A 27,606-nucleotide genomic window follows, 5' to 3' on the forward strand; every position below is an offset into this window, starting at 1 on the left:
TAACTAAAATAATATAAAATTCTGGCAGAGCATGCACGAGAATAAGAAGGATGAAAAAATAGTTGCACTTTATGTTTTTGGGGACACTACTTTTCAGCTCAGTTGGTTTTGTTTTACTGCTGTACCTCCTGAAATTTCATCCAGGAATATCTCCGGCTGCAGATTTTGCAAATATTCTGTGAGAAGACACTCATATTTTTTACTACTCAAACTGATCCACTTTCAATTGAATACTTAAAATATTATGTAGGCTAGAGGGCCTCTCTACCTCTCTACCATAACTCTACTATGGTGTCTAATACACTCCTTGGGAAACTGGATATCTGGGTTTAAACCTTCGTTACTGGTAATATTTTATTATCTCTACAAGGCACTATAAGACAGACTCACATAAAATACCATGTCCTATTGATTAGAAAACTTTCTGAAAGATGATTTACTCCATCTGAATGATTATTGCAACTTCCTTCTTTAATTTCTTGAATTTAGCCTAGATTGCTTTTTCATTATTATTTGTTGTTATCAAACCTGACCATAAAGTCAGAACAACCTTGTCAGTTTCATTAAAAAAAAAAAAAAAGAATAAATATATAATTATATTGCTTAAAAAAAAAAAAAAAAAAAAGGTTTGTTTACAAGATAACAAAATAACTCAGCTAAGTTTACCTAACTACCCCACAGAGAGAACTATGTGAGTTCTCTCACATAGCCACCGCCGCCTCCTCTGTTAAAAACTATGTTCTCTCTGTGCCAGGCCCTGTACAAATACCACAGAAAATTAGGTTCTATCGAAGATAATCTGTTGTTAAAGCACAATACAAAGGTAGGCAAACACATACAAACAGGGAAAAGTTAATGGAAATGTGTCAGAGACAGTTGACCTAGTTTCCTAATGAGTCAGGTAGAAATTACAATACTATGGTAGAAATTACAATACTATGCCCTTTTCTATCAGAGAAGAATTCAGAATTCCCAAGTCACTCTGTGTTTTCAAGGTGCCCTGACAGCTATGAAACTACAGACAAGAGGTAGACCTCTTTCCCCGCAGTGTCTGATGAAACCAAACTACTCTCAGTTTACCCATTGACTCAATGGGCTATGGAAACATTCTCCTAGTTCTAATCTGGGGATTTCATTTGCTGTCACATAATGTCATCTCTCATTTTCCTGCTTACTTTTTTAAGATGGGGCTGCTTTTTTAGACTCAGTGATCTGAGGACGTAACAGAGATGGGTTGTGTAAGAACAAGCATCATTAAATTAACTGATGTGAGAGGGAAGGCTTCAAATCTGAAGGACTCATGCACTTAAGTTTGTCTACCCACAGGATCTATTAGTTAGTGTAATAAAAGACACTAATTCTCCCCATAAGTCTTACTTTAAAACCAAGTATAGCAAAATATCAGGGATCTATACAGAACTCATATGGCCTAAGTTAAACTTAACCTAGTTTTCTTGTCTTTAAGCACACACAGACTTCCAACTACAAAGGCCATTGCCTCATGAGGGAATTTGAAAGCTGAAGAAAGCCATCTGTAGGGCCCACACTGACATGTATGGCCCAAAAGAAATAGTGTGCAGTAAATGAAGCACTGAGCTGGAAAGAAAGAGCAAGGACAGTTTCATGACTAAGCAAGTGGACTGACAACCTGAAGACACAGTGATTCCCCTGTCTCTCATACAGCCAGATTCTCTGATGCTGGGCAAAACATTTAAGTTGAGTTCTGCTAAGTAAACATTACAGTATTTATTGCTTTACATATGGCTACCTTGGGGACTTCTGATACTATTTGTAGAAATGCTGAGAGTCAGCATTGTCACTGAGGTCAAAGACTTGTGCTATGGTCTCCCATTAGAATAGTCCCCACATCAAAATATTCTCTATTCATTATCATTTCTTCCTCAGTTTTCTATCCATGGAACAGCAATAAACCCCTCCTCACACTCAGCAGCTGTCCTGTGAAGACAAATTCAATAGGTTATGAGGCACATTCAAAAACCATGACAGTAAATGCTAGAGAAGAGCCCATGAGGAAATTAAACAGCATCTTAAGAAAGTACACAGATTAATGCTTAAGGCCATACATTAAACAATGGGGGAGGAGGGGAAATGAAATGTTGAAGAGCTTTTTTTTCATTAAATAACTGTAAGCATGCATGGGAAGAGGGGGTCCTGTTCAAAAAAATAAATAAATAAATAAATTAGTTAAAGACATAAGCAGGAAAACTAGAGTAATGAATACAAGAACGGGTTGAATGAAGGGATTCACTGGAAACTTTAAGGCTGGTATTGCCTACATTTTTGAGTGCCTGACATGGTGATGATTTCTCTGATGTCCATTGTAATACCATGCAGAGATATCTAAAGGAGCTCTGAACCACCTATACCAGGGACTGAAAGTTCACAGCCATGTGAGTATTCAGTAGATAAATGAGTTCTGATTAATACAAATGAACAGCAGATAAAAGCTAGCACTGCACTGGTATAATATAGTGCTCGCAGTGCCATCAGTTCTTCCACAAGAGTACCTCGTTGGGCCACATACATGTACCCTTGATGCAAGGCAAGCTCATCTCTTGGGAGCACATGGCCCTGGGGAGGCCAGGATTTAGATATACTGTGTGTTTCATGGCATGTGAAATTCCAGCTCATACAAGCATGGAAATTCTGAGTGTTCAACACATATTAGCACTTTCAAGCAATGTAACCTGCACTGCTTCATCTTTTTTTACTGTCTTGAAAAATACAAAAAAGACAGTCGTTTTTAGGGCTTCATAGTTTGAGTGTTTTGTTGGGTTAATCATTTCTATCACAATGTCTTTTAGCCCAGGGCTTAGAAAAAAACATCAAGAATAGAGAGTACAAGTGAGATTACAGGATATAATAAGAATGTTTCATCTTCACAGCAGAGTAGAAACAATATTAGATGACTTTTATTGCATAACCAAAATCTTCTGGAAAATCTGTCTAATACCACACAGAGATTTAAAATCTCCTGAAAAACTACATGGCACAGCAATAGAAGCCAGATGTCTAACTCCCGGTCAGGTGCTACAACACTGGTATTTGCTGACTTACTGCTCACATGCACCATGCTTTCCCTCTGCTGCTGGGATAAGATAACTGGAGATTATCCATTTCCACATCAACACACACACTGTCCTACATACCCAAACCACTTCTTCACCCTATAAGAAGCCATCATCAGCATCCCCAGCCTCTAACCACAACTATATAGCATCCCTACCTCTCCCTCACCACCCATTTCAGAAAACTGTGCTTCTGCTATTTCCCTCCTGCATGGTCCAGAAAGGGAGTGAGCTCTTCTCCTCTGTCAGTGCTGGAATAATTGGCAGGAAAGCTGCTGTGTTAGAGCAGTCTTGCTACGGTAAATATCTTCACACGTATGCCTCTCATCACTTTATTTGAAGAAGTGGCTGCATTAGTTTTAAACAAGTCTATGTCACAGGTCAAGTTTAAAAAGTGCTCAGGGCCAGATTCAATGAATGGCACAGCTGCTTACAAGTCAGGCACAGCCATTCCTAAATTGCCAACATTTTGAGCCCACTGTGAGCTTGGAAAAGCAACATTAGGGGAAGAAGCTAACAGAAATTGCCTGACACGTGGTATCATTTCTTGGACACTTTACATCAGGAGCAGAGCCCTACATCTGAGACTTCTTCCTACTGAGCCACATGAACATGTTTGTTTTCCCTCAGTTTCCCTTCCAACTCAGCTGTCTCTCCTCTGTTCATGAAGGACAAGACAGAGGAAAACCCTTTTGAGGCTCCTGTCTTAATTACTGAGATACGCAAAGTTACTGCATGTAGAAAAGGACTTCAGTACTCTGTGTAGAAAAGCTAGAGCAAAGTACTTTGGTGAAAAAAACAAAACAAAACAAAACAAAACAAAAAAAAAAACATACAAATCTACAGTAAAAAGAGGAATTAATTTGCCTACACAGATCATCAGCAACTAAAAGCTATGTAGATGATGCTGCCTTTATAGTGACAGACCTTTAAACACGTTGTCCCTTGAAGTGGAAAATTGTTTGGCCTATGGGGGAGATAGCTAGAAATCCATAGGCAAATATACCTGTTACACCTCATGCAATTTGATTAAAATGAAGCAATCCAGGGACTCTTGATCAAATTTGACCAAGTAACCTTATACATGTATTCAAAGGATGGATTCAACCTTGTTTAACCCATTTTACTGTATTTTTTTCATATATATTTAGTATAGTAAGAACCTTTAACTCTTCATAAGATTTTTCTAAAAGACATTTAGCCTGCATAATTAAAACTGAAGTCCCTGTCACCCAGCTGGAGGAAGAAATCTCTTCACTGATTCCAAGCAAAACTTTAGTGGATTTAGTTGTACACAGGGACACTGTGGTTTCTCTGTTTCCAAGGCCAAGTATATAATCCCATAAAAAATTGAGTTATTGAGATCCATCTTAAAGCCAGATATGACTTATCTTTGCGTACTCTTACTGGAAGGCTCTTCCAATACTTCAATGCTCAAGATCTTAGAAATCTCATAATTTCTAGCCTAAACCAATTTATGGCCAGATTACAGCCATCTGTTCTTATTCCAACACTATCTTTCATCTTAAAAAACTGTACTCTCCCCCTGGGAAAGGGCCCATTGACCTGAATAAATGAGAAGCAGTGATTATTGAAGCTGAACAAGAAAAATGTTGGGAATGTTTGGGTCTGACAATAAAACTTCCTCCTAGATAGATATCCCAAAAATGGACAGGTTCTTAATTTCCACCATTAGCAGCAAAGGGGAGAGATCAAGTCATAGAAAATTGTAATACTCTGCCTTGATAAGAGGATCCCTTTCTTTGCTTCTTAGCAAGCATAAACTTTTCCACTTAGGAGCTCTGAAGGTTATGTTACTGTAAGGAACAGGTTTTGGTGCCGTACCTTGCTGAAGCATTCTGATTTCCTTGGGAACAAGAGAAGCAAGGACTAACTATGGTAGATATTCTTTATAAGTTTTCATCAGAAGGTTCAGCAATGTCAATAGCCAAACTGTCAGCCCTGAATAACTCATTCAGCTAAAAGTAGCAGCCAGGTTTCTTCACCCTATCTTAAAAAATTGGGGTATCCAAACCAATGTTAAAAAGCTGAGTTTTCAGAAGTCTTATTGCCTATTTACACCTTAATAAGCCTCTGCTGGTTATTCATGAAAACAACTGCAACAGAAAAATAAAATAGAAGTAGCAAGATTGTCATGTCTGTTTGAAAGGTCACAGCCAGCCTGCATGAAAGGGGGGAGAAGAGGAGAGGAAAGGCAGTCCCTAATGTTCAACATTTATTTTGCGGTAAGTCCATCAATCATTCCTCTTCTTTTTGTAGAAATGCCTTGAACAGAACAGAATGGTCTTGTAACGGTTCATCACTCACAAACGTTTGATGAAAGTGAATTCAGTTTTTGGTTTATGATACATCATGCTAGAAGAGATGAGTTTCCTAGAAGAGATACAGGCACTACACATAAAACCTATCTACTTATTTTCTAGTGCTATGTCCAAGGCATTGGGTTAAAGTAAAACACAGGAGCAGGCTGCTGCCAAAATCAGTCACACAGATCTCACTTATCACTGCTAGAGACATTGATCCTTGTACAATTCATCTCCACGGCATTGTGGCAACCTGGGAAAACCTCTGTCACACGTGTGTTACCATTTGTTCTTTAAGTTACTTTATATTTAAAGTCTTGTATTTTATTATGCATCCTGCCCAGTTCTTGTACGTCTCAGCAAGCTCCCATTCAAACAATGCTTACCAAACCTTTCATAAAGGCACCTGAAGCCTGCTGATTGAGTTGTCTCACAGAAGCCTTTCTAATAATATACATTTGGAGTGCTTTTAATCATTTTATGAAGTTAGGAAATTCTCATCTGTTGAACTCCAGTGGACCACAGAAAATTTTTATGGCTCATCAACAATTGAAATCGGGTGAAAGGAATGCAGAACAGTACTTTCAAATTAAATTACAGTTTTTTGGGTTGGACTGGCACAATCTGTCTTTAGCAAAAGAAGTGCCTTTTGTGGAACTTTCAGAGCAAATTTGTTCCTCTGATTCACACTGCTGCTCCCTGCATTTTATACTAAATTGCACAGTTAAAAAGCTGACTATGACATTCTCATGTATCTTTCCAGTCCACTAGCACTGTGCTATCTGCCAAAAGCCCAGATCCAGAACAGCTTCAGCTTAGCACAGACAGAAAGAAACAGTGAAGTGACATGGTTGTAACTCAAGGGATTTCACATGCAGATTTACAGGGTGAGATTAAACTGGTTTAACCTTGCTCTTAACCTTCACCTTCTCTCTCCAGTGCCATGAAGAATTTCTTTCTTGCTCCTCCAAAGAGGAGAGCCACTACAGAGGTGCAGAGTTGCTATAAACATTCTTGTATCTGTGAAAGGCTGTAGTCTCTCACGACTCAACATGAGAGAAGAGAGCTTTCCTCCCCTCCCCTCCTTCTTGAATACCAAGTTTGCCCCTATACCTGGAGAGGGACAGCTTAATGACAGACATATAATTTTCTATTAAGTGAACTGTTAAAACAAAACAACCCCCCCCCCAAATAAATAAATAAATAAATAAAAATAATCCTTTTGAACACGATTACACTGAGTTTGTGTCCAGAGAATGCACAGAATGACCCTCCTTGAATATTCACAGGAAGAGAATTTCAACCCACACTGAGCTTAAATGTTTATAGACAGTGAATGTTTTAGTGATGCTCTCTGTAAACTTTCTTACCAGAAACCTGATCCAAGCTTACACCATGAATTCAATTCTTGCAAACCCACACTGTTAGACCTAGACGGAGTCTATGAAAATAAATGCAAGATGAAAGGGGTATAGAAAACGTGTTTTTCAGTTACTGCTAAACAGCCATGCATAATGGTGAATGGTCAGGAAAGATGAAAACTCAGTTTGAAAAGCCACATATCTGCAATCATGTCATACAATGTAGGAATGCAGACTGCACTGGACAGTGATAGCATAGGAAAGTCCCATACATATGTGAAGGCCTGAGGATATAAGGAGACGTATTCCCTAAATGTATGTATCAAACACATACTTAAACAACATTTCTCAAAATCCTGTACTACAAACACTGTTAATTTAGGTAGTAGTTACACCAAAAAGGGATATATTCTGATGTAGAATGGAAGTGGTAAGGGGCAGTGTTTTGTAAGTGCTACATTATGCCTTGAGTTTGTTACCCACAATGCAAATACTTCACAATGAAAATAAGTTTTTCTTCTGAGATTGCAGCTATAATATTACATAGCAGCCATAGCAGCCCATTACATACAAAACAGCCCTATTGGAAAAAAATAAATAAAATAAAATAATAAAATAAAATAAAATAAAATAAAATAAAATAAAATAAAATAAAATAAAATAAAATAAAATAAATAAAACAAAAATAAAAATCCCTTTGTTTCCCACCAAGATGCTTCCAGGATCTCAGAGCTAGCATCGAGTCCTGTGCATCACAGCTTTCCTTTTTCTTCTTTCCCTCCACTGTCCCTTGTCTGTCTTTCATCCTCTTGTTCTTTTCTCTTGCTTTTGGAGTCTGCCTCATTGTTTCCCCCAGTGGCAAATTAGACCAAGGACACTGCTTGAAAATTCATATCCAGTATATCATGGCTGCATCTACTTTTTGGTGATGATGATGTCTCAGTAATGTTTTAGCCTCCTAAAGCACTCAGAATAGCCCAGATATCACCACGTAAGACAGAGAATCTTTGACAACAGGAGAAAATGAAGCCCTAGAGATGATGACAATAAATAACTTCATTTTACCCACCTTGCTTTCCATATTGGCTTCCTTTTTTATCCTCAGTGGCCTTTCCACCTTCCCAAGTACATGGCTTTTAACCCAGATAACCCTTCCAACTTCCAAGAGACTGACATGCATGTTGATATTCCCCCAAGGGTAACCTTGTCACTTCATCACATTAGCTCATGTTTCCTTCTCTGACAACTTGTGGCATGTTTTCCCTCAACTAACAACCACTCTCTTTTATATGACGTATAGCAGTTTAGCAGCCAAAGAATAATAGTCTGATAACTGTTCATCCAGTATCATGTATCTTCTTATTATATGCTACATTATCCTTATCTAATTGCATGCACTTTGGCTCAATCTGACATTTTCAAAACTACAGATGCTTATTAGCTTTTCTTAGCTAAAATAAAAATGTGCATTATAGTGATTATCAGCTCCTGGCACTGCCAGTGAAACATTGTAATGAGAGAGACCTTTAGCCCACCATAAACAAGCACAATCAGGTCTGTTTTGGTTATTAGCAATGCTCCCCAAAATGTTGCCACTGTCAGAATCAATGACCACACTGCTAATTATTAATAATCTTGTGTTTCTATGGATTTCTTTTAGGCCAAAACTTTAGACCAGAAGCAGAAATGGTTTAATTCTGTACCTCTGCAATGAAGCCATGAATGAAGTCACAGCCTTGATTCCTTTATGGTATCCAGCAGATGCAGATCCTGCCCCACAGGGATAATTAGCTGAAGTTCATACAGCAGGTCACTGGCAAACCCAAGAACAGCAAGACCTCCCAAATAGCCATTCCAACGTGCTACTACATATCCATGCCACCTCAAACAGCAGGTATAGAAATGTGCCCAGAAATCGGTGAAATCTATTCCTTAAACAATCTGTTTCCAAGTGCACAGAACCCAAACACAGAGAGTGTAAACAAGGCAAGTAAAATAGATTGGGTTATTGTGATCCTAAACCTTAGTTATGTCAGTCCTTATTAATTACTCTTGTTTGCAATGAATCACTGTAACTGTTTTGACAAGTGCTGTTTGTGCAGTTCACAGTACAATGAAGCAGCTGCTTCAACAGCACCCACTTTATTAGAGACACCATTGTGAGACACTGTAATACCTTCATTCAGTGCTTTCTCCAGGTGCCTCCTCTTGTATATGGGATTATAAATGCTCAAATTTAAAGAAAAAAAAAAAAAGTTTATATAAAACAGGTAGGTGATTTGTATCAATAAAATAGTTGCATTCACTATGCCTAACGGCAGCAAGACCAGTAAAAGTGGAAATCTTTGGTTCACTATAAACCATTTATGTCTCTATGGCAACATCATTGTTGATTCCTACAGCATTACTATTAACAATGTGATAGATATTTGGTCTTTTGAGTATTACCTTTCTTTTCCTGGCCTTTAGAGGAAATAGAAAAACAAAAACAAAGACAAGCCATATTTTATATAGATTATCCAGAAACATGAGGAAGGATTTAGTAATAAATGACAAATAAAGACAGGATTCTACAGTCACATGAAACATAATCCCAGGAGCAATCTGTGCAAATCTAAGAGCTGTATATGCAATAAACTTATCTTGGGACTATCAGTCTCTTATGCAAGGGGTCAAGCAGTATTTAAAGCAGATCCCAATAACCTCTCTGCTCAAGGTCCCTCATGTTGTTGTGGAATATGACATACCCTGACCCACCTGCCCCAGCAGGATGGCAGGGGAGGCAGGCAGCAGCTGCAATTTGCATTTTACAGTGCCAGAGGGCAGGTCACTGTGAAGCTTCTGGAGAGGAGCCATCTGAGTTTTTGCTGGGAGATCCATCTGTAGGCGCCAGGGCAGAGAGAGATAAGACTATCTAACAGGTTGCCAGCAGCCACCTGTTAGATAGGGAGGAAGAACTGACTCACAGTTTCCTGGCATTGCAAACAAAACTGAGTTTCGCTCCTGTGATGATGAAGGGCTGAGGGATGATTGGGGAAGAGGAGAGAGGAAAAACTGAGCTGTGCTTGCAACTTTTGCTGTTAAGGCACTGGTGAGGCTCAGAAGCAAGTGGGAAGAGCCATCCATCCTAGAGACACCTCTCATACCATCCTACCTTTTCAGCAGTGGCAGCAGCCACCACCAGATTGCTTTTCTACCCTGGCACAGACATCAGTGTCTGTTTTGCTACTGTCACCAGTACATACTATTTCTTTTTCCCAAAGCTGACCTTGCAGACACAGGCATTTTTTTGTTCACTCTGCAGTAGCAAGAGGCACTGCAGAACATCTGAGCGCATCTCCACAGACACAAACTTTACATGACGATGTTCTGCAGACCACTGCTTATACCCTTGAGAAGGACAACCAGGCAGTAACAGGCCTCCTGCTGCTGCCCAGATGCTGGACATCATTATTCCTCTGCCAGAATGGTAGGAAAGCAGCAGGCACAGGGATCCTGTTTAAAGCAACTGCTGGCTCCACTCACCAAGTGTCTTCAGATCTACAGCTTGGAGACTGCTGTAACATCTGCAATTGCTTAGTCTCTGTGGGTTTCATTTCTCCTCTGACTAAAATACCACTGCTATTTTCTTTTATAGAGAGTTGGAGCTCATTTTAATGGAAAAGAAGGAACACATACATATGCTTGTCATAAATACTTTAAAATTAATGACTGTGGTATAACTAGAGCTAAGGTTACCAGGCATTTCCCATTGCAGCTTTTCCATTTCATGTGGCTCTGTATGTCTAAGATAGCAAACTAGGGAAGAAATTTGCATTTGCTTTTGAGGTCTGCATAGAGTGAAATCTACTTGAAATTCTGGAGCAGATGCTTTTGACAAATACAGAAGGAACACCCCCACCCCCATGCCCAAATATTATATAATGAAAGTATTAAGATACTCCTATTCTTCCTTTTGGATGCTTTAAATCTCCTTCTGCCAAATAAAGATCCAATACCTAGAACAGCCAGAGGAAAACATCAGAGATCTGAAATGCCATGTGAAAGTTGCCCTAATGAGTGCTAGATACATCAAAGACTTAGATGTGCCGGACTTCACAATTAATGTTACACCTGTAAGAACATCCTCGGTGACAACTGGAAATATTTTTGGTCTTAAAGACCCTGTAGGCCAGAACCAGAAACTGAAACAGCTCACAGGGCTGAGCCACAGCAAACTGTCACTGCTGTAGAACTGAGACACGCTGTCTCTGAGGCAATGTGTCAACTCAGCCTCTGATTTTCCATCTGTAAAGTAAAGATAGTAATGTTAAATCCAGTTTTAAAAGTCACAGAGACAACAACTGGTAGAAGAGTCTACATAATAGCACAGCTCTATTGTCAAGTACTCTGTTTAGAGGAAAATAATTTACGCTATACAAGTGATACGCAATTAGAAAATATGTTCTACAGAAATCTATTAAGATCTCATCAACAGAGATTCACAATACTGGCCTTTTCCACATTACCCCACACACTCCATTTGCTTTAGTTAAACTTGCTACTTGCAACATGGACAAATATTTACCCTCTCTCCCTGGATCCACATTGCCGATTCCCTGGAGCTTAAAAACTGTGTTAATCTTTTCTGTAATCTTGGAAAAACTTTCAAAGGCTATTTTAACAGAACAAAGTATGAAAGGTCTCTAATCTGAAGTGCTTAGAAGTTGAGAAATAACTAAAACATTGGTTGAATGTTCCTAAACACTCTATGGGTGGAAAAGTTGTGAAGAGCAAATGTTTCCACTATGCAAAAACCACTCATCCTTCAAAACACCTTATGGGATTGTACCACTCTACCCTCCCTCTGTTCCCTTCTACACTGCTCTGCTCTGCAAAATATGCATGTGCACAGTACCCATGTCAGACCTGTTCTTACTCTCATTTTTAGGTACGTATTGACAGAAAAACCTACGGGAGACTAGATCTTTTCATATAGTCTTATGCAGAGATTCAAAATATAGTTTAACTCAGTGAATTAATACTTGCTGAATTTCATCATTACCAAATACATGAATACAAACACATGAAATTTAAAAAATATAGTTAATATTTTCAAAGGTGAATAAGTAAGTAAGAACCTGATCCAAAATAAACATTTAGGCACTTACTTAGGAATCAGATTCCAAAACCTATATTTGGATTTCAACAATAACTTTTTTTAAAAAAAAAAAAAAAAAGAAATAGGATTTACTAACCTATATAATCTGTATGTACTTTGGAAAATTTACACTGTATCAAATCCAAATATGGACACAAGAGAGTTTTGGCGAAGGCTGTATTTTATTTTCCTTTGGGAGAAAAGAGACAAAATTTCCTTAGAAAAAAAGATTTGTTTTTCCCTTCCTTCCTCCATGCTTGAATATGGGACCATTCAAAACTGTTGTTAAACCATTTTTTGATGAGCTTTGGAAACAAGCATTGCTCCCTGATGGCTAAAGAAAGAGTTACTAAATTTTCAGCAAGTCAATCATGCCTAGAGAAAGCAATAAGGAACTGAAAATAACCCTCACGTGTACGAATGGGTGTGTAAACAAATGGTTGGTTGGTGCTTTACTACAAAATCAATGAAATGCCAAGAGCTCAGCGTAACAGAGCGTAAGCAAGAGACACTGCCACCCATTGGTCACTGAATGAAAATGCACGTACATCACGGCAACGTGCTGGGAATCGTCCAGCACATTAGGCAAAAATCCCGGCAAAATCAATTTGAAGTTACTGAATTTTAAAGAAAGATTTATGTGAATCACCACAAGCATAAAATTATTAGCTCACAATAGTTTATTACTATTATTATTATATATATATATATATTTTTTTTTTTTAAGGGACAAATTATTCTGACCCAAAGAGCATTTTCAAAGTTGCGATGGTGAGATGGACATCCTGAGAACTACCATCTTTCTAGCCTTTCCTAAAACCAAAATATACAGAGAAATGGAAAGAATCACAGTTCCATGTCATTTTTTTCCCATATCTTGGAAAGTCCTTGGGAAAACCACACAAACTTCTCTGACTCTGGTCTCAGTGTCTTCATTCTGCACTTGTCCCAGCTTCTACTAACTCAAGAGAAATAACGTGAGCTAAAGATTCTAAATAAGGTATTTCAACTTATTTCACTGTTCACTACTATTAGAGAGATGATTCAGCCTGTTCACACAGTTATTCATGAATACTTAAAAATACATTCTATCTGGCAGACTTTTTTTAGTGCATGCATCATCACCATGGCTAGTAAAGCTTACAGAAACAACAGCTGATTTTGAACTGGCAACAAACATCATGAGGTGGTTTAATTCTTTTATAATTAAATCCTTTTATAATTTTTATACAAAGTATAAAAAATGTATCACCTCCAGTGTCCATTATTAATTACTGAAAATATATGGTGAAGTTGCATGATGATGATGATGATAATAGTAATAATAATAATGATTTGCCTCTGGGGAGATACGTTGTAATTTTTATTAATTTCAAAAGCTGGGTTTACAGAATTTTAGTAGGGCCTAACTCTATTTCTCTTGAAAATACTAGTCCCAGCCCTTTAAATCTTAGTGGCTGCTGGATAACTGAGTTCAGCATCCAAAAACCTACCAAGAAAAGGCAGAAGAAGAGACTCTTACAGAATTAAGCAACAGTAGTTTCTGTAAATAAACATGGTAGCTCAGGTCTGCAGACAAGATTTCTGGTTATCATTCAAACCACTCAATCTTCCTGTAATGTTATGATTCCCGCAGTCAAACCATACCTTCTATCAAACCAAATCTCTCATCTCTTGGGGAAAAGACTACATCATTTCTGAAAGGTCTGTTGCAGTTCAGTCCTCAACCTTTCTGAAACACTGTCCTTGACATACATTTTCAGAAAGCAATACCTCTTTCCATTAGACAAATAATGACCTAAAAATTAACACTTACGATTACATGCAACAGCAAGTCTGACGTAACAACTTACAATTTTTTTACATTAATGCTTTGATACTCACTTTCTCAGACTCTCTCTATTAACAACTGATATTTTAATTACTTAATCCTAAATTTATGCAATAAGGAAATGCAATTTTATTGCAGCATTTCAAAATTATTACTATTTATATCTGAATGGAAAAAAAATCACAAAATGTAAATCAGTCTGAGTAACCAATCTTAAAATATTTAAAGTATAGTATATGACCAAATGTAGTTTTAAGCAATGCAAGAAATACAGAATTATTTAGAATTCAGTAAATGAAAAAATATTCACATTAATTGTATCTTTTATTCCTTGGGTTAACTGTTTTTATATGGTTAAGTCTCCCATTAAAGCCAGTAGGAGTTTTGGCCAAGTAACAGAACCTACAAGAATGCAGCATAGGGGTCTTTATATAGAAAAGTTTTATAATTTTCTAGTGAAGGCTTCAATATTTTTTAACACATAACTTATCATACAGAATTTAATACAAAAAGGAGTTCTGTGATCATCACTTTATAGTCGATGCCCTATAAAATAGATCAATATTCTGTGTTACAGAAAAGTGCTGAATTTCTTATGCTCTTGATTAATGCATTGTTATCATCCCAGTAATTAAAAGGAGCAGGGTTATACACAATCAGCATGATACATCTTACTCAGCACCTCCTGGCAGTTGCCTGCAAAAATTAAACTCATTAATCACTGTAATGCCAAAGAAGGATAAGCTTGGAAAAAATAAAAAACCCTATTTTACAGAGAAAAAAAAAAAAAAAAAAAGTAATCTCAAATCAACATCTAGGATAAAATCCCTTCCATGGTACAGTATGAAAAGTATTAATCTAATCAATCTAAAAAGAAGATACCACCACAATAGATTTCACTTTGTCTTCACAGATATTTCTCATACCTTAATGAATGTAGTGAAAACGTAATTCTACAGAAAAAAGTCATAATTCTGTTTACAGTTCTTGTGATAATTAATTTCAGTATCAATACTGCCACAAAGCCAAGGTGGAAGTGTTTTTTCTGGGGTTATTCATAGCTGGCCTGTACGGATCATCACTCCCCATCCTATCCCCTTCTCACCCCCCAAAAAAAATGATCATCTTATCAGACTAATACTTAACACTTTAAAAGTGCAATATTTAACTAAAGAATGCTGTGACTTCTGCTTCTCTATACCTTCATACTACAAAAGCTGTGTTTTCATGTCCATCTTAATAGTGGCTGTAAAGTGAATTGAGTAGCTGTTATGCTATTACTATGCTATGCTACAACTACTGCCATGATTGTCTTTATTTAATATATATTTTTTGTTTAATATGAAAATACTGCTTCCTCTTCAACTACATATAGGTTTCATTTAGTATTTTCCAACCAGTACTACTTTCAGCAGACAAAACATTTACTAACAATACCGTGACCTTCAAAGGCATGATCCTGTCTTTCCCTCTGTTTTTTTACAGCACTGAAGTCTGTATCCAAGCTTAAAAACATAGTACTGAATGCAGCGTGCACATTTCAATGTGGAAAGTCATCATTAGTAACCCATCAAATAATCTCAGGCCTCTTTTGAGTATTAGTCATATGACAAAGTTAGGAACAGAACAGTCTAATTCTCAGGTTTGTTTTGATATTTTCAAGTGTGGCCACAAAACAAAACTTTTTTCTTTCCCCCCCCCCCCCCCCCCCCCCCCCCCGTATTTTTGAGCTCTGTCTTTTTCTACTAGATCAGTCCTGAAGGATGAAAGATGACATGAATGTGCCACTACAGTTTTCGTGTAAAACTGATATCAGAAGTTTCCAATGATGTCTTGTTAAGCCCTCCCTCACGATAAACAACAGCACATGCTCCTGGCACCCTGCACAAACAGGCCGCTCTCTTTTCACTTCTCCCACTGTCCTTCCCTGTTGCTTGCCTCACATTTCCTTTTAGATTTCACACAAATCCACAGGGATTTCATGCTCAGAGTCACATTAGCTTGTCCTGCCTGCAGCTGCCGAGGAAGGTAAGAAACTCGTTCTCTCCCCCGTGACTTCACCAGGGTCAAGGGCAGGAGCCCGCCACTGGCTCTATTCGGAGACGGACAGGAGGGTTCAACACCACGGACAGCTCCCTGGACACGGGACAAACACGTACAGCACCATGGACAGCTCCCCAGACCTGGGCGAGCTCTGTTCAGCACCATGGACAGCTCTTTCCCGGACCGCCCGCGTTCAGCACCACGGACAGCGCCTCCTGGTCCTATCCGGCTGACCCAGCACCACCCCCTTCTGTTCTTGCCTGCCCCTGCCTCCTCTCCCGCTGAGGGCAGCCCCCTGCCTGCAGCCCAGCTGAAGGACATGTTCACCGGCTTCATCGCCTCAGCACCTTTCCGACCTGAACGACTTGCCAGCCCAGGCTCTGCCGGACAGGAGTACCTTTGAACAGCCTGACCCGGTCAATTGAACTTTCTCAGATATGTTGCCCCCTTTAAAAATAGTCCACACGAGGTTCCCACGTGTGTTTACAAGTCTCTCCAACCCTCTGTTTTTGGTTATGGATTTTTTGCACTTCATCGTGGGGGACCTCTAGGAAGGCACCTTTCCCTCTATTGATCACACTGTACAACATTGGCCCCACCAACACACAAATCAGGAGGGGGCAAAAAAAAAAAAAAAAAAAAGACAAAAAAAAAAAGCAACTCTTCTTTTAGCAGCGTATTATTATTGTTATTAATATTATTTTAGAGCCTGTCAGCACAAATCACTCGCAAATGCTAAACCGCGTCCTTTGCTTCTCGGCTCAGTGCTTCTGGTGATCAGAGAAGCGGCTCCAGACATCTGTCGTCTCCAAGCCCAGGAAAGCGAAATTAAAACGGTCAAATAATGAGGAAAATGTGCCTGAGCCCAGCCCCGGCGGCGGCACTCCGCTGGCTCGCAGCGACACCTAGAGCCCAGCTCGTCGCCGGGAGGGCCCCGTGTCCCCAGCCACGCCGGCAAGGGCCACGGGTGGATGCGTGGGCCCAGACACTGGGATAGATACCCTGCAGCGATACTAAGAAGCAGCATCGCCAAGATCGTCGCTAATCAGTGGTTCACAAGGAAACGTAAATTCAGGCTCCTGGCACTATCAGCATAGAAAACACCTCGGGGAGGTTCAGACCAATTTGGCTTTTCACTGGCAAAAGTGCACCTGCTCTGCCGACTGCAAAAGTTTTTAATCAAGGGGTGGGGAAAGAGATGGAGAATTAAAGGACAAACTGTGGAAGTTTCCCTGCAAGCACAACTCTCTCCTCCGAGTGAGCCAGTTGTGCTACCTCAGCTTGAAGCCGTGCCTTTCCCGGGAAGGAGAGCCAGGGCTGGACCCTGCCGCAAAGCCAACAGCGCGTCCCACTCAGACAAGAAGTATTTTTAACCCACACAAACATCATTCTCAACTGCAGCCCTTCGCTCCCCCTTATGCGTGCTTCCACAGGAGCAAAACACCCCAGACCTCTCTGTAAACCAAACACCACGCAGGCTACACCAGCAGTGGGGACCTACCGCTGAGCACTTCCCCGCTTCCTAAATCCCCACTTTCCTCCCCCCGAAAGAACTAAGCGCTATCGACCCAAGCCAGTTTAACTCCATCAGGCACAGCAGCGGCCTGGATGAGTCACTCGTTACTAAGGCGATATGCAGATGCACCCTTTGAAGTCGCTAGTCCCGGAGGCAGCGCGGGAGCGGAAGGTGCGCGGCCGATTTAGCCCCTTCCCCGCGGGGGCTCGCCCGGGGGCGGCAGGGAGGAAAGGGAGAGAGCCCCAGCAATGGCTCCGCAGGGGTTAAAAACTTTCTCCTCGGTCAGGCTGGGGAAGGCTGACGGGAAAGGAAGGAGGGAGGAATAAGGTGAAGACTTGTGCCCCGGGAGAGTGATAAAAGGTAAAAACTGAATAATTAAGAAAGAAGAAGGAAAAAAAAAAAAAAAAAAAAAAGCCGTGTCGGCTCGCTCGGAGGGAGATTCTCGGAGCTTGCCCTCGCTGTTCCCAGACATGCTGACCCCGTGCCCCCCAGCCCTGTTCCGCGGCACTGGAGAGCCGCTCAAGGAGCGAGGTGAGAGGTGCGGGGAAATACCGGGGAGGGCAAGCCCGGCTCGGCTCGGCTCGGGCTCCGTCCCGCACCGTCCCCAGCACTTCGGGGGAAGAAGAGGAGCTCAAACACACACTCAGGAGAGAGGGAAACCGCCACGACCGCTCGTAACACCGCCGCAAGCCTGGAGGGGAGCACACACGCACACCCCGGGGGGCACCCGAAACCGAGCCAACCCAAACGCGAGCGAGCCCGGCGCTTACATCCTCCTCCTCGCAGTCACTTCGCGGCTGATACTGGAAGCGGGGCCGGCTGCTTTCCTGTTGCAATGGACGAGGGGTCTTGCCGGCAGCTCCGTCCTCCTCGCTGCACTGGGCGCCCAGGAGGTGACTGGCTTCGGGAGGGACGGGGAAAGAGCGGGAGGTGTTGATCTTCCCGCTGAACCGCTGGTACAGTGAAGCCATGAAGTCAATCCGCGGGAAACGAGGGGGAGGGAGGGAAAAAGATCCTCTTCTCCCCCTCTGTGTCTCTTCTTTTCCCCCTCCTCTCTTCTTTTTTGGCTACAGCATGCTACACGCGGGGGAGGCTCGGTCCCACATCAGCGGCAGGTAGAGCAAGGGGCTCCTGCTCCCCGGTCCTCGGCACCCGGAGAGCAGCGGGGGGATCGAGAGAGCAGGGAGGGGGGAGCGACGGGGCGAGAGGAGATAAATAAATAATAGAACGCAATCGAGCCGAAACACCACAGGCCCCGGGAATGCTGCACCATCCAGTGTTGGGAAGAAAAAAAAAAAAAAAAAAAAAAAGAAAAAAAAGAACCAAAACACTCCAAGACGACGTACCCCCGATAATGGCGCCTGAGTGGATCAGCATTAAATGTGCTTTGGGGGTGTGCGTGTGTGTTTGCAAAAAGAGGGGGGGGAAAATAGAAGGGGGGCTGGCTCAATCGCTGGCTGTCAGCGACTCCCCAGGCTGAGGTGGCAGAGCAGTCGCCTCCGAGGTCGCATACCAACAGTGTGCACAAGCGAGAGGCAGAGTGACAGCGTGTGTGAGACGGAGTGGAAGAGGCTGGGAAGCCTCATTCAAAGCACGTTGCTCTTCTGGGGAGGGAGGGCTTTTCTACAATCATCTCCTTTTCGGCGTCTTCTTTTTCTTCTTCAATTTTTTTTTTTTTTTTTTTTTTCCCGGAGAAACAACTTAAAAAAAAAAAAAAAAAAAAAAAAAAAGAGAGAGAGAGAGACAGCAACAACAGACACCTGCTCGTGAGGGAGAAGGGGAGATGGGGAGGGGAAAGGCGAGGCAGGTAGGAGGGAGGCGGGACCGGCACCGGAGGCCGGGGTGCCCGGGGCGGTTCGCAGGAAAGGGGCAGGGGAAGAGAGGGCGAAGCCTCTCCGCTGCCAGCCCAGCCCAGCCCTGGGTCCGCCCCGAGGTTTTTGGCACCCGCAACTGCCCGGTCCCCATCCCCTCCGTTCCGTCCTTCTCGTTCCCCCGCCTCTCCCCGGCTCGGGATGAAGGGAAGAAGGAGGTTGCGGGTTTTTGGACGTTTTTGTTTCTCGTTTTTTAAAAAAATCCGGTAAATCGCCTCACTTACTATTTTTATATTAATTCATTTTTTTTTTGCTGCATTAAAACGTGCTTCAGCGCCCCTCAGTGGAAATCCACCCAAAGTGGCTCTCGGCAGGAGCGGCAGGGAATAAACAAGCGTGGTGTCGGCACCGGGGGCAGCCGGGATGGGTTAGAATGAGACCGGGAATGGGACCGGGACCGGGACCGGGACCGGGACCGGGTGTGGGCCGGGGGCCGCCCGCAGCCGCGGTCCTTGCGCGGCGGTGCCGGTCCCCGCACGCTCGGCACGGAGAAATCACGGCAGCCGTGAATGAAGGATCCCGGAGGAGCAAAGAGGCTCCGGCGGGCAGCGGGGGAGCTGTCCGGGGGTGTCCAGCCGCTCGCAGCACGGCCGCACCGGGACGCGGGGTGACAGGTCCTGTTGCTCCAGCATCAGGCGCCGGGGTTTCCATGGCAACAGATGCTCAGGTTGAAAGGAGGGAGGGAAGTGCCAGAGTTGCTGTCCCCTCTTCTCCTCCCATGGCAAAAGCTGCCTCTTTGACCTCCAAGTTGGCCAGCGCTATTGCCATTCTCTGATGGGAAGCACACAGAGCAGGAGCCAGATCTTGGCCATTCCCAGCCACAGACTCGCTGCTGGACAGTTCACAAACTTGGTTACACTTCAGTAAGTGGACTTGAAAGGCTGAGATGTTTCTAAACACTATTCTTACTTTAAGTTTTAGCCGTTAAGAAAATACCATCTTTGAAAGATTCAATTGCCTCAGTATAAAAACAAACAAAACCCACAACTGAGTCGATCATATACATACAATATTCTAACGTGCAGCTGTCCCTGACACTCTCCTCTCCCCCCCCCCCGCCCCCCCCCAATGATTTCAACAACTACCTGATTAAAAAATCTCTTTACATCTAAACAGTTTCATCCGCTCCTTTTTATTTGTGTCTTCAAAGTCAGGGATGAAAAGTCTTAACATTTAGATGAAAAGGGAACCTTATCTCATGGAGAGAGAAAACAAACAACCGCTCTGCCTCCTTCCTGATGGAACTTGAAAGAAGGAATCATTTTGATCTTCAGAACTGAGATCCTGACATTTAATTAAAAAATGAGATGAACGCACAAAGCTCTAAAGTGAAGGTCTAGCTTCTAAGTCATAGCAACACACATCTCACCAGAGGTAACTCCAGAAGCTGCTTGCCCCCCTCTTAAATTATGTTTCTGCCACAAATTGACTACACATTACCAGAAGTCCGTACAGTTAGCTCCACTAAATTCCATCTTGAACTGCATTAACGGTGATTTTATGACTATTTGGAACTGGCAACAGCCAAAACTGAGGAAAAAAAAAAAAAAAAAAAAAAAAAAAGGAACAAGAGAAACAAATTAAAAGCAATAATACATTTTTTACTTCTAAAGAAAACTAGGACACAAAGGAATAATCAAAGAAAGCCACAGAAAGGCAAGCCTAAACCACTAAGCAGAAAACCCACCAAAGATTAAATGTCTGAATTCAAAAGTCTCAAACAAAGAACAGGGAGAAAAAAAAAAAAAAAGAGAGAAAAAGAGAAAACAAACAAAAAAAAAACATTCTGCCTCACAGCACAGTTCAAAACTGAAAGAGCCACTAAGGATCAATTTAGCTCCAAATACATTCAGCTTGTGCTTTTAATTCTTAAGAATCAAGATTTCACATAATCAAGTTTGTCTAGTCATGCATGCACATATTGTTCATGTATGTGTGTACACAATTCACGGAAATATTATATTAAGAGAACACAAAATTGCAACGTCAAATACTTTAAAAGCTCAGTGAAAAACAACCAGCCAAATGGTCCTCATCCACCAAAACTCCTGATCATGCAGCTTCGGGCTGTGATTCATTTGCCCTGAAATAAATAATCACAGCTATTTAAAGGCCTTCCTGATTCCAGCTCACTACTCCATGACAGACCACGGGCAGCAGAAACAAAGTCCTGGCATGAGCCAGGTGTTGCAGTGGGTGAAGGAAGACCATTTGCACCACTGGGAACTGCACCACACACTTCTGTAACCCTGTTGCAGTGAGTGACCTTGTGCAGAAGGGCCGAGCAGGCAGCTGGAGGCAGAAATCTCTTGAAAAACCCCTCCCTGCAACAGGATTCTACCAGAATCAAGTCTGTCAGGGCCATTACTGAAAGCAGAAAGATTTCTCTGAGTCATAGGGGACCCAGATGATTTCATTAGGGACTCTGGAGAGCACTTCACTCTGCCTGTGCACAAGCCATCTCAGGATGTAGCTTGTCCCCCACAAGCACACATTATGGGAGTCTTGTCCGCCTCTTGGGGAGGGACACAACCCAGCACTCCTGAGTTACAGCTCAGCCTGGAAGTCCTCTACTCTGCTTGAAATTCCACGGTTAATTTGCTGTTCACCTGTGCATGACTTGGAGCCCAGAGTCCTTTACAATGTCCTGGTTATGTGACCAGATTTTCTCATACAATGTGCACAGCAACAGGGCATAGCAAATAGGATGGAGCCAAAAAAAAAAAAAAAAGAGCACAGGAAGCATTGAGATAAGACAGTAAATGGCAACAAATTATCAGTGTATTAACAGTGGTTTTCTTACAGCAAAAGACCTGCTTAGCCTACGGTGAGATTTGAGAAGAAAGTAACTTGTATAGTCCAACACATTTAAAGAGGCAACATATTTCAGAAGTGCAACCATAAGATTAACATCTTTAAACACACATCTTATATGTAAGAAAGAATCCTTCCCTTAACTCCTAAAAACAGACCCCAAGGTACAAATCAAGGCATTTCAAAACCAACAGTGTTCTCAAGTGCCTCTTAGTTGTATATTTAATTCAGTATCCAAAGTTCTGCAAGGAGGTTTGATTCCCAACTAGTGACATTTCCATCAAAATAAAGTGTTAGCTTAAGATATTTTCCCTGCAGCTACCAAGTAACTAAGTTTTACTGGCATTTTTAAAGCACACAGATAAAAATGACACTTTGTTTTTCCATGTTGTATAAATAAACAGCATCCCCACATTCGAGCACTGTTAATGTAACACTTTCAAAAGCAGGTCAAGCCCAAGCCCTCCTGCCTTTAAAATCAGACATAAAAGACTTATTTTTGGACAAGACTTCTCAGAATGACACTGGCAAAGAGGCAGTCCAACAATACTTCTCTTGGATATATTTTAAAAATATATATTACTTATGTCTGACAGGTGATTCAAGCCTTGTGAACAATTATTCATGTTACATTCTTTTGCTTTGACTAAGCAATTAATGTTTGCTTAAACTTTGAACTTGTCATCTAAATAATAGGGAAATTGTTGCAAATGGAGCTAAGCATATTTCTAGTTTATATGTGATTATTGTTAAGAGCAGCTGCTTAGTGGGAAAATATTAACAAAAATTATGTTTTTAATTGTTCATGTATAGTTTTCTTTTTTATTATTTAAAATATGAGATTTTCCTTTTTGACTGAACTTCTAAAGGAATTTTAGAATATCCTGGTTAACTTTTCATATCATCCCACAAAACCCCAGATTACTATTTGTTTTAAAATGTCCATATTTATTAGTTGACAGTTGACAGGTATTTATTAACACAAGTGTAATATCCTTCTGAGTTCTTATAATAGCAATTTTCCAGGCACTACAGAAGCAAAGATACACTAGTTTAACTCCTATTACTATTGTTAGACAAGATAAACACTTCTAACTCATGAATCTCTACTGCCTTCAGGCTTATGCCATCTATAGGTCTGCTGTCATCTAAAAACCAAGCCAAACGAGAACAGAAAGTCTCTTTCTTATGTCAGATGCACTGATACAGCAGTCCCTGAAGAAACAATTGATCACTCTTTCTTCTCTAATGCATGTGCTGGGGGGAACATAAAATTTTGTCAAGATAGGTGACAGTAGGGCTGCATAATACTGAGGGGCATTATATACCATGGAACAACTATCCTGACTTACTACGTTCACTTTCTTTTACCATTATTTGTGCAAGTAGCATCTCAAAGCAAATTCTGTAGAAACGCAGCATTGAGGGAACCTGGTACATAAAAAGGCACATTTCTTTCTGTCATCACAGAGATTACTCTAAAAAATAATCCTCCAGGCCTTACAAATATAAATTAATTAATTCAAAAAAAAAAAAAAAAAAAAAGAGCAAGCTTTCCATAAGCAAGGGTGGAATAATAGCAGAGCAGTATTGGAAAAAAAAATAGTTTCTGGTCACATTAAGAATAATTTAATGATTAGATGGAGGCTTTTTCGAGGAAAAATGTTACTCGCATACTGGGAAGAGTAGGCAAGATGACCTTACAGGATAAAAGTCTGGGGGAAGAAACCAAAGTAGGCTGGAAGAAAAGGCTGTTCAAGGGAAGAGATGGGCCCAGGGTGAGCAGTGAAGAAAGAAAAATGTAAGCACATAGAATAGGCAAACATGCAGTGAAGTACCAGGAGGGCTGAGAGAGAGAGGAGGTAAAGGCAACTGGGGTCAAAGAAGCAAAGAAGAAACGGACCAAAGCTGGCAGAGATGGAAACCACCAGCACCTCTGGAGAGCTGGGAGATGCACTGGAGTGCTACAAGGTTAATTGGAGCCATACAATGAGAGGATTTTCAAAGAGACGGATCAGCCACTCCAGAGGGTGCTGCCAATACCTGATGTATAACTGTTTGCTCTGTGCTCAGTAGAATGGAGATTTTATCTACCAGAAGTCTTGATACACAGCTAGGTCTCATTGAATGAAACTAAGAACATGTTGCTGAGTATCAGCAAGCTCTTCCCGGTAGTATTTGCGTTCCTGTTTCTAACGGAAATAGGTAAAAGTCTTAATGCCGAGGACATTTATAAATAACCTGTATGAGGCACTATAAAATGTGCTGTAAGGAATAATTCTGCCGGCTGGCGAAAGGATAGACCACATGACAGGGAAGGTCTTTCCCATCCCTAGTTTTTATGATTTTGCAAGTGGTACAGGGGAGATAAAAGGCAGAAAAAAAAGATAGAAGGCAGTGCCTAGAACAATGGTTGTACCACTTTGCTGTCAGAAAAGGTAACAGCAAAGCCTAAGTAAAAGAAGGTACCAATGCACATGTGTTTGTGAAGCTGCACAGCACACTGGGGTCCTGGTTTACCACTGGACCAAGTACTGTAATACATAAAAATAGTAATTTGTATTGAAGTCTGTCTTTCTTGCCTTAATTAATATTCTGTCTTTGGAAGCTTTGTCTGGGAAAAGCTAGGATGAGATCCCAATGCCACGTCTTCAATACAAGCAAGGAAGTTAAGCATTAAAGTTACAGATAAATAAATTTTTCTTTGGATGCCAAGAGCTGTTGGCAGCCATGAAAGACCCAACTAATGTTGCTGAACTGGTCTCTATGCATATTATTCTCTACTTTGCAACGTGTTACTATTTGATGCTTAAGATAGATATGCCAATGACAACAATCAGTTTGTTTGATTAAAACAGTCTCTCAGGGGAGTTCACCAGTAAGAAAAGGAAATAAATTTAGCTTCTGAAAGGCAACAAAAATTGTTGAAAGCCAGTAACAGTAACCATTTTGCATAAGTATCCACTGACACTTCAGTCAGCTTCTTCAGACTGGCTCTGTCTCGAGGCCAGAGATTATGTTCAGCTCTGTACATGACGGAGATACACAAGGTTCCTGCTCCCTCTTATGTCTGTGAGCCACATATGCACATCCTTAATTGCCCATGCTGGGAGGAGCTGATGCCATTCCTCTCTAATTCAGCACTATAAAAATGGTAGCGGATATTCTGAATTTCCACTTGCCAAAGAGAATTCGTGCATGCAAAATCATAGAGAAGCAGAAGGGATTTAATCAGTCAGCATTTCAGATGCATGCCAAGGACTTCTAAGGGAATAGACAAGACAAAATGGTTTCATTTAAAGACCTCTTCATTTAAAGACCTCTTCTTTACAACATAGAGATTTCCTTTAAACAGATTTGTGACTCTTTGGACTATCTGTCACTAAACTGACAGCTTTCTTTTTGGTTGGAAAAGAACTAAAACCTAGACTGAATAAAGGACCCATGGGATGTAATGACACAATTTTAGGATTTGGACTCACAGAGCTAAAAGGAGAACCTAGACAGAAATATGAATATGCAAAGAAACAAGCATATGCTTGTCCTGCCCATTTGCCTTTATAAGCATGTCCATATTTGTCTTCAAGTATATCCTGCCCATTTGTCTCCATAAATTGATTAAAAAAAAAAAAAAAAAAGCTTACCAGTTCACTAATAGTTTTCTAAGTACAAAGTACTCCATTCATCCAATTCATCTGTCTAAGTAATATAAAGTATAAAACAACTGAGGCTCTCAGAGGCTATTTTAAACATTTGTTAATGCTTTCAGTCAACTGCCATTGTGTAACTGCAAATATACTGGATTATCAATGGCTGTCCAAACAGTGTATTCATTTTTCAAGAGGTGGGAGACACAAGGACAAGAATGGAATACTGCTAGGAGATCAATAAATTACATCCTTACAGATTTAACACAGGTTTATGAACACACTTATCTAGTATCAACAGACAAGCTACCCAAAGAGAGATTTTCATTTTAAATACCTCTTAGGATGTGCTTTGATTTAACTCATCAATATATGTGCTTCCTTCCAACTTTAATGCTGTCTTTTAGAGTACGTCAGAGACACAGGTCAGCTTTGTAAAGGTGTTTAGTAATGCGAGGCACTGGAATTATCGAAATCAGAGCAGTGATGTTGTAATCAATATGGGCCACTGCTTCAGAAAATTCCAGTGGATATTCCCATGTATCTTTGCATATTTTTGGCATGTACCTACATTTAGGAGTATTTGATTTTTGGCTGCCAGTTAAGTGAATGTAGACCTTATTGTCTTGCTAAGTAACATCTTCAAAAAATAGGTAAACCTAAGCTTTGTGAATCAATGCACACACACGTCTAGTCCCTCCTGACTTGGAAGTAAATCTACATGTATATTTATTTGCATATGCCAGGGAATCATAAAAGTACGCCAAGTGAACCAAATAAAAGTTAGTTTTCACGCCAAGTGAAAACTAACTTCAAGGATATTCAATAATTTCACCGCAAAGACAGAAGCAACCCAGGACTCTGCTAATCAAGAAAATACAAGCTGCTTCATAATGATCTGAATGTGACTGTGACAAAGGCAATCCTGTGAAATTTTGACTGTTAGTGGTAATTTCAAAACTCTGAAAGAAGTCTAATTTGCTTTTCCAGTGGAAAAAAAATCTAATTCCCTCCAAGTTATGCAAGCACCCAGCAGCATTCAGATCCTCTTGTTCCTCTCCACAAAGCAGACAAGCAGCAACTAGGCAGCTAAAAATGTCACAACAGAGCTCCAAGAAACAACCATTGAGTCCATCACAGATGACATCAACAAAACTTCAGCAGCACAGACAGTGCTGCATTTTGTAAATGCACCAACACTGAAAGCAATGGCTGAGAAAATGAAGGCACCATGCTTTAAGACAATAACAATTTCTGTTGAAACTCCACTTGTTACACTAGCTGATTCCTCCCCTCCAGGAACCGCTACCAGCAACAAGCAGACAGAAATGACAGCACTGTTTATCTGAAATTTAAGGTTCTTGATAATGATGAAATTGTTTCTCAACACTGCATCTTCAATGATCTCATATAAATAACTGCACTAAAACCTTCTTCCATTTCATGAGACTGGGCAAAGTTTACAATTTTTCTGTGAATTGTTTATTCTAGATATTATTCACCATTTAAAATATATTTTTCCTACCTAGTAACTCAGTAAAACAGAATTCAGCACTGATTCTGGGGATAATAAATTCCTTGAAAATATCTTTTACTGAGAAGCAAGCATCCTCATCCAAAGGAACACATTCTTGTATTGGTATTGCTTGGTATTTTTGTAAGTGGATGACACTTCACAACAATTAGCATGGCCTACTTGTGTCATCTGCACACATACGGGTCCTTCAACATAAAGCACACATGGCCCTGACAGTTGCGGCACATTATGACAAATGCGGGCAACAACTTGTCAGAGGTGGAAATATTTGTTGGATAACAGAGACAACACGACCAGAAAGTGGGACAGTCACCCCAAAGAGGAGTAAACCTGCATTTTGGCCAGAATTTGGGATGTCATATTGAATTTGTAAGAATTTAAATGACCTAGGATTTTCCCATCAAAGGCATTTTCTTCATCTTGAAACCCTCTG

General features: G+C 40.8%; 1 protein-coding gene across 3 annotated transcripts in view; it reads right to left on the minus strand.

Moving 5' to 3' along the window:
* Positions 1-27,606, minus strand: part of DPP6 (dipeptidyl peptidase like 6) — a 548,682-nt gene that overhangs the window by 391,202 nt on the left and 129,874 nt on the right. The window contains exon 1 of one of the 3 annotated variants that reach the window (XM_021276660.4): positions 18,075-18,695. The exons of the other annotated variants lie outside the window; for them this stretch is intronic. Within the exon in view, the coding sequence (XP_021132335.1) occupies positions 18,075-18,275 (201 nt within the window). The 5' untranslated portion in view covers positions 18,276-18,695. Of the gene's footprint in view, positions 1-18,074; positions 18,696-27,606 lie in introns of those variants that run through there. 3 annotated transcript variants of the gene reach the window in all.

This window comes from Anas platyrhynchos, chromosome 2 (assembly GCF_047663525.1).
Source record: "Anas platyrhynchos isolate ZD024472 breed Pekin duck chromosome 2, IASCAAS_PekinDuck_T2T, whole genome shotgun sequence".
Lineage (NCBI taxonomy): Eukaryota > Metazoa > Chordata > Aves > Anseriformes > Anatidae > Anas > Anas platyrhynchos.